Below are 16,267 nucleotides of genomic sequence, written 5' to 3'. Positions count from 1 at the left end.
GATTTTACATAACCATTGAAATCCCAGTTTGAAGTTAAAGTTGGAGGCTAAATTTAGGGTGAGCCTGGGGTCTGAGTGACCTGTTCTTCCTCTTTAGCATTTGCCAACGTATCCCTCTCTCCTCCCTGAGGATGCAACTGATGTTCTGAAAGCTAGGATAGTGTGTTTACTTTTATATGTGCTTATCAGCTATATAAATATGGATCATTCACTTTAGTTTAGTTATGAGTTGTCTATAAGTTATGTAACATCAATCATTTTCTTCCATTAACATTTTAGGAACTGCCCCAGTTGTTTTTTTATGTGATGCACCTACGTAGAGATATAGAGTACAGTTCAGTTTCTGTTATATTGCCACTAGATACACATTCATTATCTATTAAACACCTAGTTTTAAATATGTGTCCAGAATCTCCTTGGATTTATTCCAATTAGCTTTCAATCAGTATAACTGTCAAACCCTGAAAATATTTGATAACAATCTGAAAGTGAATTTTCTCATCTTTTATGCTACATATCATACTAACTTCTCCACATTGATAACCAACAATTTGCACTGCTGCATGCCCAAAATTTAATGGACTATTCATTATGCCACAAAAAGATAAAAATGCAAACCAACAATCTAGTCATGTTCATTAGTCATTTTCAACAACAATATTATCAAAATTACCCATTCTTTTTTAGAAATTTGTGTGACTTATCAGTCTATCTGTGTATAATTATTTATTATCTACCATGTACAGAATTCTTCATTGTTTGCTTCGTGATACACACAGACATCAGTATTTGTTCCTAAATTTGTGGAAAAATCTCACCTAAACTGAAGAGACTCAGAATATGTTAGCACTTGATGATGGCAAGTATGGCTGTAGTAAAAATTAGAGTATAGTTCCCAACAAAGGTGATATCTTTGTGTGGATGAATGTTTTGCTGGATGAAACTGGGCCCTTGGTATATCTGACATCATACCTCATAGGCTAAGAGACAAAGACATGCTGATTAACTATATGCTTCTGTTTCCTCCCCATAATATCTTCATGAAGAACTCTTTGGTTAATTGAAATGGCATTTCACTTTACCATTTCTGAATTTTGGCATAAAGATTTGATGGACAACCATCAAAATGGAACTATTTGTGTACCCGTGAGTTCACATGATCTCAGTACTGTTAGGAACATTTGGTATGTAAATGATTTATATTTGCATAACTCACTTTCATAAACTGTCATTGGCAATTGAGTGTCATGGGTCAGCATAGCTCCCCAAACGTTTCGAAGGTATTGCAGGTTCTTTGCAAGGACAAACTTACACCATTGTTGTGATAAAAGATTTTGGTCAATATTGCCAGGCAGGCATCATTACATCAGTCACTGTTGGGTTGCACATAAAATTACAATTGAAAGGCTCCCCCCCCCCTCCCCCCCCCCTCCCCCCCCCCACACACACACAGATTTTATGACAATGTAGATCTGTGAGATATTAGTGATTATCAGAACACTGTGGATGAATGAACTCTGCGATCCTAAAAGCCAGGTAATGTATACAAACAGTTTTACTGTCAAATTTGATTACCTCTAGGAAAAAAAGATTTCCTTTTTTCCATGTGATGCTACTGGAATTTTGGCTGCCTTAGGACCACATTTTCATACAGTCACATAACTATAAAAATCTGTGCTGTATGCAGACCGCACCAGTTGCACAGTGTCTGAGTGTTGTGTGTGGGCACCAGATTGTTGTTGCATTTTGCTTACCGCTCAAACTCAAGAGTAGGAAACAGTCAGAAAAGTCTGAAATGCAACCTCATAATATCACTCTCATTATCACCTTTAACTGGTATGACACTATAATGTTTCCTTCTAAAGGACTGTTTGTGTAACTATTGGCTGATACAAATGGGTTAAGATTTACTTCAGTTGTCATGAGTGATTAAATGTTATATAATAGTGCCTTCCACCTCATGTTCATTTAGTTTTATACAAGTATTTAAAGTGCTTTTTGTATCTCATTTTACTCATCATCATGGCTGCTGGGTGTGCTGCAGCTGTGTTAGAATTTAAACATTTGCTTGTAATATGCTGTCCAAACACAAAGTGAGAAGTAATCATCTTTGGACAGTTTTTGTTTTCCGTATGCTATTAGGTTATGTTGTGTGACAGGGGCATGCAGGCAAACCAGGACCTATGGGAGAACCAGGAATTCCCGGGTGGCCAGTAAGTCCTTGTATGGAATTCTCAGCCTGCTCACTCACAATTTATTTTTCTTCAGCAGAATATGCACACTGCCTCACTTGTAACTGCCAATGTAAATTTAATTCATAGCATATGGATTAAATGAAATTATTGTAATATGTGTTACATATTCTTCTTTGGATGATAGTCACATCATAGCAGGATATGCTTTATCACTGGGGATTAATCAAAAGATTTCTGTTGGCCATGAATTTCTCTTCTACATACTGTATTAGCTTCAAGAAATTTAACCTTCTTCCTTTTCTTTTGCAGAAACAGTGACACTGCTACACTAAAGCAAGAGATTTTTTTAAGATAGTCCTATTTTAAGTCTTCATTGCTGCAGTAAATTCTAAAGAAATTTAGAGCAATTTATTTTGTAGTAGAGTAGTATGCTGTTTGTGTCCTCCTTCTGAGAACATAAAAAAGTTATCCAATACAAAACTACTTGGTTTTATTTATGCTCTCAGCATATTTGCCGGAGGTTCATTGTTTCATAAGCCATCTGGAGATTGACTTATGTCTTTAATTACCAATGTGTGGAATTGTTTCTCTCAGTTTGCAACAGCATTCATAATGTATGTAAGCAAGCACTGGAAGGAGATGAGTAATTCTTGTTGTATCACATTGTCTCAGTTTTCTAGTTTCTGTCATAAATAATCTTTAGCACTGTGTTCCATTTTTTAACTTTCTTTGATTAGTTTATGTTGCCCTATTTATTTCACATAGATAGACTCAGAGTCACATTTCTGAAAATGCATGTGTGGGCCAGTCTTAACATGTTTTGTACGTGTTTATATATTTTTTTAAGCTCATTGTATTGTCAAACCTATACTAGCCGATAGCTCTGGGATTCTGGCATGACATTCTCAATATATTAAGTGTTTTTAACCCTCCATATAATCTGGCTGCTTTGTTATTTTGTTCTTCATTTCTGTCAGGTTTCTTCTTCTAGCATTTTTTTATGCAACCACTATAGCTTTTTAAATTGTCAAGTCTGTTCGTACCTTAACCAGACTTCTTTCATTATCCATAGAATGTTTATTTTTCATAGAAGTCATATTATATGTACCATTAAGTTTTTGGAATTGCATCTGCACCTCATGAATATAACATTTAAACCCTCGTAGCACAGCCATAAAATGTAGCAAGAATTTATTAAATTTATTTAATGTGCTTAACATTGGTACACAGACGTTTTTATGGCCTTCCCAATAAATACAACAACAACAACAGCAATAATGGTAATAATAATAATAATAATTTTGTATGGCTCAAAGACCTGTTTTAAGTCTTTCTATTGGACGCCAGTTCGACGACTTGTGTGTCCCTAACCTGACTAAAATGAACCTACAGTTTAATGTGGAATCCATACCACATGTTGTTTCCAGTGCACCTCCACATCATTGAAAACTGAATTCTAGGTTAAAGGCAGACTGAAAAATCCTTGTCCAAGAGGGATTTGATCGCCTTTTGGTTTCAAGGAATGCACTTTATTGCTAGATCACTTTGCCCAACCTTTATAAGTACAGTGCTTCAGTTGAAGATGTTTTACACACTTATAATTTTCACAGGTTAGTAAATGGAGCCAACAATGGTTAACACTTTTGAATGTTCATGTGAAGCTGTGGCTGGAAGGACTGATTTTAAACACTGTGAACAGGTGTGGGTCATGGTTTCCATACTGGGGAAAGCTGCAACATTTATCGATTGGAATGAATGTAGACCCGGCTATGCTACAGATCAGAGTGTCACCAAAACCAAGATTTCAGGGTGGAGGATCTCACTAAAGCCAAAAGTCTACATACCGTATCTCCTTTCCATTTCATAATCAACTACAACAAATCACAAAAAGCTAACTCCAAGATAAGATCTATAGGTGGCATATTTATTCACAAAAGTCACATTTCCCAACACTTTATCACAACAGATCATACTAAAAGATGCATTTTTGGGGTACCTTGAACATAGTGTGTGTTAGCTTTGGTGCACACTTAATGTTTTTCATGTTTTATATTCTAAATGAGTGATGTATAGTGTCTTTATATTCAGTCTCCAGCATTTTAAGAGTTTGAAGCTCAAAACAGTGATATTTCTGTGATGTCATGGGTCTTGTGCTGTCAATGGCTGACTGAGAAGCTGCTATTTTGATTCAAGTGTTTGCAAAGCTAGTGTACCATATTTGTTAGTGTTCGTATTTATTCTTGTGTATCACACATACACTATGTTATCAAAAGTATCTGGACCCCCCCTCCCCCCCCCCCCCCCCAAACATCTGTTTTTCATATTAGGTGCATTGTGCTGCCAGTTACTCCATATCAGTGACCTCAGTAGTCATTTGACATAATGAGAGAGCAGAATGGGGTGCTCCGCAGAACTCACAGACTTCGAACATGGTCAGGTGATTGGGTGTCACTTGTGTCATAAGTCTGTATGTGAGATTTCCACACTCCTAAACATCCCTGAGTCCACTGTTTGCAATGTGATAGTGAAGTGGAAATGGCAGTTGCTTTGCATGAGGTTGTAACTGGGAAATGCTCGACTGCAACCTGCATTTCAATATCAAGATAGAAGCAAAGCAATTCTTCCTGATCAAAGTTGGGCTCAGGAAGGCATCCACACTGACATGTTTAGACATAGGTCAAAAATTGATTTTGTAATTGTAGCTAGATAAGAACAGCTCCCTGTATTGTAGATGACGTGCTGCCTTGTCGGGCAAGGAAGTTTGAGGGTTAAACAAGGAAACCAAGGATTTATGGCCAGTAATAAGATGAAACTCGGGGGGGGGGGGGGGGGGGGAGGGTTGGCGGGGGGGTTGCTCAGAGGCATTGGCATATTGGTGCACTAGGACCGTGCCAAGGCAGTACTGTGAGGTGTCAGTTGCCAAAGCTATGTGCTGGTCCAGAGAGAATGTAGCTAAACAAGGAACTGACAGTAGTTTGGATTTCAACATTTGAATAGCACATTCACAGTCCCGGCTCCAGCAGAAAGGTACATTTTTGTGTAACAAGCCATTCAATGAGTGGGTCGAGGCGGCCGCTCCTAGGAAGGCCTGAAGCTCCTTCATATACAATGGCCGAGGCCTAGATGCAACAATGAAGATATGACCTGGCAGAGAGCGAACCCATTTTTGCGAGATCTTGAACTGCAAATAAACAATAGCAGGTTGAAATAACTGAGATTTGATGAGGATAGACCATAAGCTGTGGATTATAAGAGAGAAAACAAAGTACACTCGTTTTTCAAGTGATCATCCATGGGGGAGCCTGTGACAACAATATCATCCACATAATTAATGAAGTTGCTCTAAAAATCATTGGAAAATAGTAGGGGCACTAGCCAAACTAAAGGGAAGGCAGATTGTTGTGCTCCAACAGTGCTCAGGATCATTTGTGTATTCATCATTGCTCTGGTCACTGATATTTGCTATGTTTTGGTATATGATTTGTCTTGGTATTTGGTGCACTCCAGTCATGCTCGATTCCGATTACTAGAGGTACCATGTGGACTTACAGGCTCTCCCAGTAAGGTGGCATAAGGCCATTGCATTAAACAGAGATTATGTTGAAAAATAGTATCCAGGATAAAATGAACTTGTTACAACAGTTGTGGAACAACTTGTCTCAGGAGAGGATTCAATGGCTCTATTATACCTTTCTCAACTGAGACAGTGAATTCATTCAGGCCAGAGGGAGCATGGTGTCGTATTGATAAGTGGGCCATACTGCCAATTCTTTGTAAATTTGATTGGAGATTGTAATCATTAAAACAACATCCATGTCTTCTCAACCCATAAAATTTAGTTTTATTTCCTCCTCTCCTTCTGGGTCTACACTTTTGTGTCAGGCAGTGTATATTAATATGCTCTTTGCAATCATATGGTCCTGAAACTTACTTCAACTGGATAAAAATGAAAACACTAGCAGCCCGATGTGATGCTCTGCAGGGCTGACTGACAGCTTCTCTGTGACAGTTGGCATTCATCATGGCTCAGCTGTGTCTGCTGCTCTTTGTTGCCATAATGGATACCTTGACACATGCCTTACAAAACTGTCTATCGTGGACGATGGTATATGCTGATGATGTGATGCTTATGGCAGATACTAGGGAGGGTCTTTAAACTCAGCTCCAAACATGATATGGTCATCTACAAAGATTTGGCCCCCATTTAAACATCTACAGGACTGAGTACCAGAAAACAATTCCAACTCCTGAAGCTATAGAAATTTAAGGAGCCGCTGTTACCAATGTGGATACATTCTGATATTTATGTTCTCAACTATGGAGTGACAGCTATGTGAATGAAGGTATGCAAACAAGAATAAAAGCAAGATTCAGAGACATCATTAATATTCTTTATGATAAGAAGATGCCTATCCACCTAAAATCAAAGATATGCTGCACAATGGTATGACCAGTTGTATTATATGGTACCAAGTACTGGCCCACACCTAGAAATGGTGAGCTCTCAATACACACCATGGAAATTTGAGTACTGAGAAGATAGTTAGACATTTCCCTGCCTGGCCATATCAACAATACAGTGATCCAATATGCAGAGTGACTCCAGTCAATGAGAAGATTTCTGTGGTATGGAAATATCATGTGGACACTACTTGTTTGAGTCATCAGCTCAGCCTATCACCTCACTGTAGAAGACCAGAGACAATGTGGAAGACATAAATTACAGTGGCTAGACACTGTAAACACATATTTAAGATCAAGAAGCCTAAATCCACAGGAAGTGTTTGACTGTAAGAAATGACATTCTGTACCTGAGTGGTCAGTGCAGGTGACTGCCACACCGAGGATCTGGATTCAATTCCTGGCACTGCCAGGGATTTTTCCATGGAGGGAAGACTGGTATGGGGCATACTCAAACTCATGAGGCCAGCTGAGGAGCTACTCAACTGATTATTAGTGGTGCCAAGGTCAAGAAACCTGATATCAACTGGGAGAGTTGTGTGCTGACCAAATGCTCATCTATACTGCATTCTGTGACTCCATTGGGAGAGGATGACACTGTGGTCAGTCAGTCTCGTTTGGTCTGCCTAGGGCCACAATCCAGAACTTTACCTACCTTACCTGAAATTATAAAAACTCAAAGTTTATTGACTTGTGCTGGTTGGGCTTTGGATGTTTCGTGGATTTTCCAGTACTGTTGTACTTTGATGTTTTAAAATAAGTATTTTATTTTAAAAATAGCCTATTGTGCTTTACCAACATGGTAGCAGAGGTGTGTGGTTGGTAAAATTTCCATAAAGTGTGACAATTGTAACCAATGTTGATAATAACCCAATGTTATAGAAATGCAAAAGACGAGACGATGGCAGACAAAAGACAGCAGACTGGAAAACTCATTGGTGCAGAAAACTGGAAAACCTGGTGAATTATGGAACTGATGGACCAAGGCCAATGGATAGTCAAGGAAATGCCTAATTCAGTCACTCAGTACTATGTCTTTACTTTGTGTCAGGGAATGCAAGATCACCAAAGAGACTTGGATATAAACTGCATAAGATTTTTGATGTTCGCTCAGCCAAAAACATTGATCTGCTTAAACACAGATTTCATTATGTTGTTTGAGAAGCCATATAGCCAAATCTGATGAAATACGAACTCAATTTTCTTTGTTAGACAAGCCGAACAATAACAGTGATGATGTGCACAATTTTTGCAAACTATGCTCAAGGAACTCTGTTACATTTATGTTACATGGCATGATTTACCTACTGAGGAGAAAATTTGGTATAAGTTACAAAAATAATGTTAAAGCTATTAGCTGAGAATAACGGACCGTGATGATGAAAGTGTTGCTACACCAATAACGTCAAAAATGAAGGTTAATAAATGTTGACAAAGGCACAGTCAAACTAAATATGAGCCAAGTACATCAAGACCACTTCCTATTAATCAAATGAGTGTCCTTGTGTAGACGAAAGAAAAGCTGCTGCTGTGACATTGATAGAAGTTAAGAAGTTATAGCCACACAGGTACCTCGTAAATTGAGAAGAAAGTTTTAATGGTAATACACAGTAATTTTGTGTAGTTATACTCAAACTGGACTGTGCCAATGCAATCTTATTAGTGTCTTTCTCATTTGTATTTTCGTACCATTCATAGCTAAATATTTTGTCCTCCTCTGAGAGTTTGTAGAACTTCCTTCATGGATAGTGAAATGGTAAATGTGTAATTGGCATAAATAATATGTTTCTAAATTGGAAATTTTCAATATTCCTATGGCATTAATTCCTCTGGCATTAATAGCTAAGTATCAGTTTTTCATCAGTACCCTGTCTTGCAGTTTTTGCTGCATTTCTTTGTTGATACAAATAGTAATGTAACTTGAAAGGGAGATAACCATGGAGCACCAATTTGACAGGTGGTCTACATGTAATATTATAATCAAAACAAAAAAATTGCATAAAAATAATTCTCCTTAACTTGTTGAGTTTTCAGTTTTAGACTTTTTATAATGTAATCAAAGAACTTTAATGATTATATCACTTGAAAGCTGCTGATGGGTTACACTTTTCCTATGGTAATAATGGGACCCAGACATGTGAATATAATCAGTAATCACTTGACTGTTTCCTTTCTGCTAGAATATTTGTTTGAATTTCTGCCTCCTCTGTCAAGATGTCCCACCTGCTCTGAGGAGTCTTCTACGTAACGTCTGTTCTTAGTCTTGTGGTGCACTTATGAAGTTCTATTGATGATTTGTTTGATTATGTGAATATTTTCTTTACATCCATTTTGCAAAGCTGGAATAAAATATTTAACAATTACTTGCTTTTTTACACTAACATTGTGTCCAGCCCTTGATCTCCTTATTTTTGTTGCTGAAACTACGGCATGGGGCAGCATGAAGTTCTGTTGAACTTTGCTGTTTAGGTGACTGTAGAATATTCGAGACATATGACTAAATCCTGCATACTAATTTACTTGCAACCAAAAGCTCATGGAGCTTTGCATTGGCTTGTAGTTGCAGGAGGAAATGAAAGCGGTGCAAACCTGAGGGGGCGAGGGAAATTTGTTTGATTATACACATAACTCTTATCTACAGAATCAAAATTGCTATGAAATAGAAGTATAATTATAATATTCCATCTACTTAAATAAATTTCAATCTGAAGCAAAGCCTCCTATGGCCAATGTCACTGTAATTGTGTTGTATGTGACTGTATTGTCAGTATGTAAAATTCTCCAATGTTTCAGCCTCTGTTGCCAATGACCATCAGCACAACTCCCTGAGGAGATGGCCACTGCAACAATGACTGAGAAATTGGAGAACATTATGTATTGACAGTGCATTCAAATACACTGAGTAATTTTATCCACAAATTTTAATTGTGCTTTAATTGATTCAATATAAAACTCATGGTGTGTGTATATATATATGCCAGTCTATAAATTCAGAAATCCTTTAATACTACCTAAGTCTTTTTATTTTGAAATTCTTCACATCCTTTTCTTCCTTTATTTTCTATAGAGTGCTGAATGCACTCCAGAACTCATTATGACACCATCGGTCATCAAAAGCCCGTGCAGTGGTTGCCGTAATGGCTTTGTTAATTAGTGTTGTTAACTCATACTTCATGTGTAAATGCAGTAGCTTGAGGAAGGATTATAATACTCTAGATGTGAAAAAATTTCCACTTTTCATAGATTTTTTGTAATTGCAATGAAAATGTGCTGTGCATCTTGTTTGCCACTTGAGATAGGATGTGTTTTGCTGCATTATGATCACTGGACATGATGTGTTCTGCAGCAGTTTTAACATATCGGTACCTTTTGTTTTCTGTGTTACATCTACATCTACATCTACATACATACTCCACAATCCACCATACGGTGAGTGTCAGAGGCTTCCTCATACCACAACTAGCATCTTCTCTCCCTGTTCCACTCCCAAACAGAACGAGGGAAAAATGACTGCCTATATGCCTCTGTACGAGCCCTAATGTCTCTTATCTTGTCTTTGTGGTCTTTCTGTGAAATATAAGTTGGCGGCAGTAAAATTGTACTGCAGTCAGCCTCAAATGCTGGTTCTCTAAATTTCCTCAGTAGCGATTCATGAAAAGAACGCCTCCTTTCCTCCAGAGACTCCCACCATAGTTATTTCCGTAACAATGCATGATGATCAAACCTGCCACTAACAAATCTAGCAGCCCGCCTCTGAACTGCTTCTATGTCCTCCCTCAATCCGACCTGATAGGGATCCCGAACACTCGAGCAGTACTCAAGAATAGGTCGTATTAGTGATTTATAAGTGGTCTCCTTTACAGATGAACCACATTTTCCCAAAATTCTACCAATGAACTGAAGGCGACTATCTGCCTTCTCCATAACTGCCATTACATGCTTGTCCCACTTCATATCGCTCTGCTATGTTACGCCCAAATATTTAATCGACGTGACTGTGTCAAGCACTACACTACTAATGGAGTATTCAAACATTACGGGATTATTTTTCCTATTCATCTGGATTAATTTACATTTATCTATATTTAGAGTTAGCTGCCATTCTTTACACCAATCACAAATCCTGTCCAAGTCATCTTGTATCCTCCTACACTCACTCAATGATGACACCTCCCCGTACACCACAGCATCATCAGCGAACAGCCACACACTGCTATCCACCCTATCCAAAATATCATTTATGTAGATAGAAAACAACACCGGACTTACCACACTTCCCTGGGGCACTTCAGATGATACCCTCACCTCCAATGAGCACTCGCCATCGAGGAAAATGTACTGGGTTCTATTACTTAAGAAGTCTTCAAGCCACTCACATATTTGGGAACCAATCCCATATGCTCGTACCTTAGTTAGGAGTCTGCAGTTCGGCACCGAGTCAAACACTTTCTGGAAGTCAAGGAATATGGCATCCATCTGATACCCTTCATCCATGGTTCGCAATATATCAAGTGAAAAATGGGTGAGTTGTGTTTTGCAGGAGTAATGCTTTCTAAAGCCATGCTGATGCATGGACAGCAACTTCTCTGTCTCAAGGAAATTCATTATATTCTAACTGAGAATATGTTCAAGAATCCTGCAACAAACCGATGTTAAGGATATTGGTCTGTAATTTTGAGGATCCGTCCTTCTACCCTTCTTATATACAGGTGTCACCTGTTCTTTTTACCAGTACTCTCTGTAAAACTGAATTGGAATCCCATCAGGACCTGGCAATTTATTTATTTTCAACCCATTCAGCTGCTTCACAACCCCAGGGATGTCTATCACTATGTCCTCCATATGGGAATCTGTATGAGGCTCAAACGGCAGTATGTTTGTACGATCCTCCTGCATGAAAGATTTCTCAAATGCTAAATTTAAAATTTCAACTTTCGTTTTGCTGTCTTCCGTTGCCAGGCCAGATTGATCAGTGAGTGACTGGATGGAAGCCTTCAACCCGCTTACCGATTTTACGTAAGACCAGAATTTCCTTGCGTTTTCAGCAAGATCTTTTGCTAAGGTATGACAGTGGTAGTGGTTGTATGCTTTGTGTACTTTTGAGGCACATACTTCTCCAATGCATGATTTACAATGTTTTTAAAATTTGCCCATAATTCTTCCACGTCCATCATACTGGAAGTAAATGAAGTCGATTCATTTACTAAGTGGGATGCTAACAACTGCTTATCTGCTCTTTCTAGTAAGAATACTCTCCTAGCCTTCTTGACCGACTTTTTAACTTTCATAACCATAGTCGTAACGACACCATCATAATCACTAATCCCTGTCTCAACACTGACACCGTCGATGAGGTCTGGTCTGTTCGTGGCTACCAGATCTAAAATATTTCCATTACGTGTTGGGTGTCAATTTAGCTGCTCAAGACAGTTTTCAGATAATATGTTCAAAAGTAATTCACACGACGGCTTGTCTGTACCACCTGTAATGAATCCATAGACATCCCAGTCTATACTAGGTAGATTGAAGTCGCCTGATGCGGGTACTTCTGCGTTACAGAGTGTAGACTCCCGTTGAATGATTCTAGAACTGTCACGGTGGAACCTGGTGGCCAAAAATTAACTTTATTTCTCCTAGCCTTGTCAGACTTGTCCAGATAACTTCACCATCACACTCTACTTCGACCTCAGTAGACACAATATTTTTGTCAACTGCAATGAAGACACCACCTCCTACGGTGTCTAATCTGTCTTTCCAACACACGTTCCAACCCTCACTAAATATTTCAGAACTTCCTATCTCAGGGTTCAGCCAGGTCTCAGTCCCGAGAATAATTTGCGTGCCACACGCTTCCTGGAGGGCAGTAAATTCAGGAACTTTATTCCGAACACTCTGAAAATTTACAGCTAATATCTTGATAGCTGAAGTGTCTTTACACTGAGCACGTCCTGATTTCCCTGCCTGCACATCAACTGGTGAGTGTTCATCAGGATGCCTCGCACTATTGCCTAGCCTAAAAAAAACCATGTGCACGCCACAAGTACTCTGCTACCTGATTAGGCCGCTTCCTTTGTGTAGTGTAACCCTGACCTATCTAGGGGCGTCTTACAATTCCCCAGCCAATAGCGCAAGTCTAGAAAGTTGTTAAATGGGGTTTGCGTTATTCCTACACGTTTAAAATGTTTGTCTTGATGATCATAATTTTTATAAAAAAAGGGCAATACAGATTTTGCATCTTGACAACTCAAATGGAATAATACATATCGAAGTAATAGCACAGAAGGCCTACAGAAAATCATGCAGCATATAGAGGTCCTTGACATAATAGGACATCACTGGCCTCCTTAATGAGGGCAGTTAGATTAGCGCAAAAGTTCATGTTGTATGCTCATCAAAATTTAAGTATGAGAATTGTTAACAGTCATATTCTTAGAGGTCAGAAAAGCTATTTGTGATGAATCAGTTTTGTTATGAACGATAATGTGCAACTCTCTCTTATTGTGTGATCCAGATTCTAGCTTTAACTTTACTCTCGTTTGTAATATGTATTGCAGGTAAAAAATTTAGGGGCTGAACAATCCTGGCCCTGTCTATTCTTCCTCTGATACTGGATTTAGTATCATTCACCAATACCAGCATAATCTCCTTTTTCTTTCTCCTAACCTTCTACATCTATATCTACATCACTACTCTGCAATGGACACTTCAGTACCTGGTAGAGGATTCTTGGAACCACCTTCAGACTATTTCTAACAGCACATGGGCAAAATGAACACTTAAATATTTGTGTATGAACTCTGATTTCTCTTATTTTGTTACGATGATCATTTTTTGCTATGTAGGTTGGTGGCAATAAAATGTTATTAGTGTCAGAGGAGAAAGTTGGTAATCTGATGACAACAAAAAACACTTTTGTTTTAATGATTGGCATCCCAACTCGCTTACCATCTGTGATACTCTCTCCCCTATTTTGCAATAATACAAAATTAACTGCCCTTTTTGGACTTTTTTTGATGTCCTCCATTAATCATATGTGGGAAGAATCACATAGTGTGCAGCATTACTGTAGCAGACGACGAACAAGCGTAGTGCAGCCAGTCTCCTTAGTAGACTTGTTGCATCTTCTAAATGTTCTGCCAATACAACACAGTCTTTGGTTTGCCTTCTCCACAGCAATAGATATGTGATTATTCCACTTTTGATTATTTGTAATTGTAAGTTGTAGGTATATAGTTGAATTGACAGCCTTTAAGTTTGTGTGATTTATCATGTAACCAAAGTTTAATGGATATCTTTTCTTTCTCATGTGGATGACCTCACACTTTTCCTTATTCAGAGACAATTGCCACTTTTCCTGTCATATAGATATCATGTCAAATTCATTTTGCAATTGATTTTGATCTTCTGATGACTTTACTAGATGCTAAATGGCAGCATCATCTGCAAACAATCTAATAGAATGGCTCAGATTGTCTCCTAAATTGTTTATATAGATTAGGAACAGCAGAGGCACTATAATACTTTGGTGGGGAATGCCAGGTATTGCTTGTTTTACTTGATGATTCTTCATCAGTTATTATGCACTGTAAACTTTGTGACTCGAAATCACAAATCCAGTCACACAGCTGAAGTGATACTTCATAGGTATGCAGTTTGATTAGAAGTCTCTTGCGAGGAATGGTGTCTGGAAATCTAGAAACATGGAATCAATTTTAGATCCCCTGTTGATAGCACTCATTACTTCATGTGCATAAAGAGCTAGTTGTGTTTCCCAAGGAGGATATTTTGTGAATCCGTGCTGCCTAATTGTCAACTGACCATTATGTTTGAAGTAATTCAAAATGTTTGAACCCAGCATATTTTCCAGAATTCTGTTGTTGATAGTAATCAGCGATATAGGTCTGTAATTCAGCAGATTCCTCCTATTTTCTTTCTTGAATATTGGCTTTTCCAGATGTTTGGTACAGATTTTTCATCAAGAAAGCAGTTATATATATGTGTTAAGTATGGGGCTGATGTATCAGCATATTCTAAAAGGAACCTAAGTGGTATAAAATCTGGACTGTAATACTTGTCTTTATTAAATCCTTTAAGCTGCTTTGCTGCACTGAGGACATTTACTTCTAAGTTTACTCATGTGGGCTGTTGTTCTTGATTAGAATTCTATGATATTTACTTCATCTCCTTGGTGAAGGAAATTCAGAAAACTGTGTTTAGTAACTCCACCTTAGTGGTGCTGTCATCAGTGATATTACCTTTGGTATCACACAGTGAAGGTATTATTTGTGTCTTGCCACTGCTGTACTTCACAGGAGACCAGAATCTCTTTGGTATTTCTGTCAAATTTCGAGACAGAGTTTCATTGTGGAAGCTATTAACAGCTATTGCATTGAAGTCCATGTTAAGTTTTGAGATTCAGTAAAACATTGCCTATCTTGGAGATTTTGTGTTCTTTGAAATTTGGCATGCCTTTCTGTTGCTTCTGTAACAGTGTTTCGACCTGTTTTGTGTACCATTGGGAATCACTTTCATCTTTTGTTAATTTATTCGGTCCAAATCTCTCAATTGTCTCAGATACTATATCTTTGAATGTAAGCCACATCTGAGCTACAGTTAAATAGGTAGTTGGGAAGGAGTGGAGACTGTCTCTTAGGAATGTGTCAGTCATATTTTTATCTGCTTTACTAAATAGATCTACATTGCATTTTCTTTTCATGGTTGTGGATGTTGTGGTGATCAGTCTTGCTGTAATGACCTTGTGGTTACAGATACCTTTATCCATCATGATACTCCTTATTTATTCAGGATTATTTGTTGCTAAGAGGCCAGGTATGTTTTCACAATGATTTACTCTTTGCGTGACCTCCTGAAGTGATTGCTGAAAATAATTTTCAGAGAATGCATTTAGTACAATTTTTGATGATGTGTATCTACTACCGGCTTTCAACATCTGTTTTTGCCAACATATTGTTGGTAGTCTGAAGTCTCTTCTGACTATAATAGTATGAGTGGGGTACCTATTTGAGGTTTTCTTTGAACAGTCCAGCAACTGAATCATCTGAGTCGGGGGATTGGTAAAAGGAACCAGTTATTAATTTATTCCAGTTGTCAAGTGTAATCTCTACCTTTGCTAACTCATAGGAACTACCTACTTCAGTTTTGCTGCAAGCTAAATAACTTATAACAGCAACAAGCATGCTACCTCCAGCTGTACATAACCTATCCTTTCTGAAAGCTGTTACATCCTTTGAAAGAATTTCAGTTGAAGTTATCTCCAGCTTTAGCCAGCTTTCAGTACACATAATGATTTGAGCTTCAGTACTTTCTATTAGCACTTGGAGTTCTGGTTCTTTGCCAGCACATTTGTGACAGTTTGCAACTACAATACTGATTGTCGCTATGTCTACCTCTTCCTGTGCTCATGCTGCACCCTTTGAGACTGAAGCCCTTTCTGCACTTTCCCAAGACCATCTAACTTTAAAAAAATTGCCCAGTCCATTCCACACAGCTCCTGCTACCTATGTAGGCACTACCTGCATACAATTAATACTTGACCTATAATGGATACCTGACCTATTAAGCGGAACCCAAAACACCACCAACCTATGGTG

General features: G+C 38.2%; 1 protein-coding gene across 1 annotated transcript in view; it reads left to right on the top strand.

Annotated features, from left to right (window-relative positions):
- Positions 1 to 16,267, top strand: part of LOC126092594 (collagen alpha chain CG42342-like) — a 614,083-nt gene that overhangs the window by 96,490 nt on the left and 501,326 nt on the right. The window contains exon 9 of the mRNA XM_049908319.1: positions 2,160 to 2,213. Coding sequence (XP_049764276.1) covers positions 2,160 to 2,213 — 54 coding nt within the window. The remainder of the gene's footprint in view (positions 1 to 2,159; positions 2,214 to 16,267) is intronic.

Source organism: Schistocerca cancellata, chromosome 1, assembly GCF_023864275.1.
Source record: "Schistocerca cancellata isolate TAMUIC-IGC-003103 chromosome 1, iqSchCanc2.1, whole genome shotgun sequence".
NCBI lineage: Eukaryota > Metazoa > Arthropoda > Insecta > Orthoptera > Acrididae > Schistocerca > Schistocerca cancellata.
The sequence above is the reverse complement of the archived record's forward strand: the minus strand, read 5'-3'. Positions and strand labels throughout refer to the sequence as shown.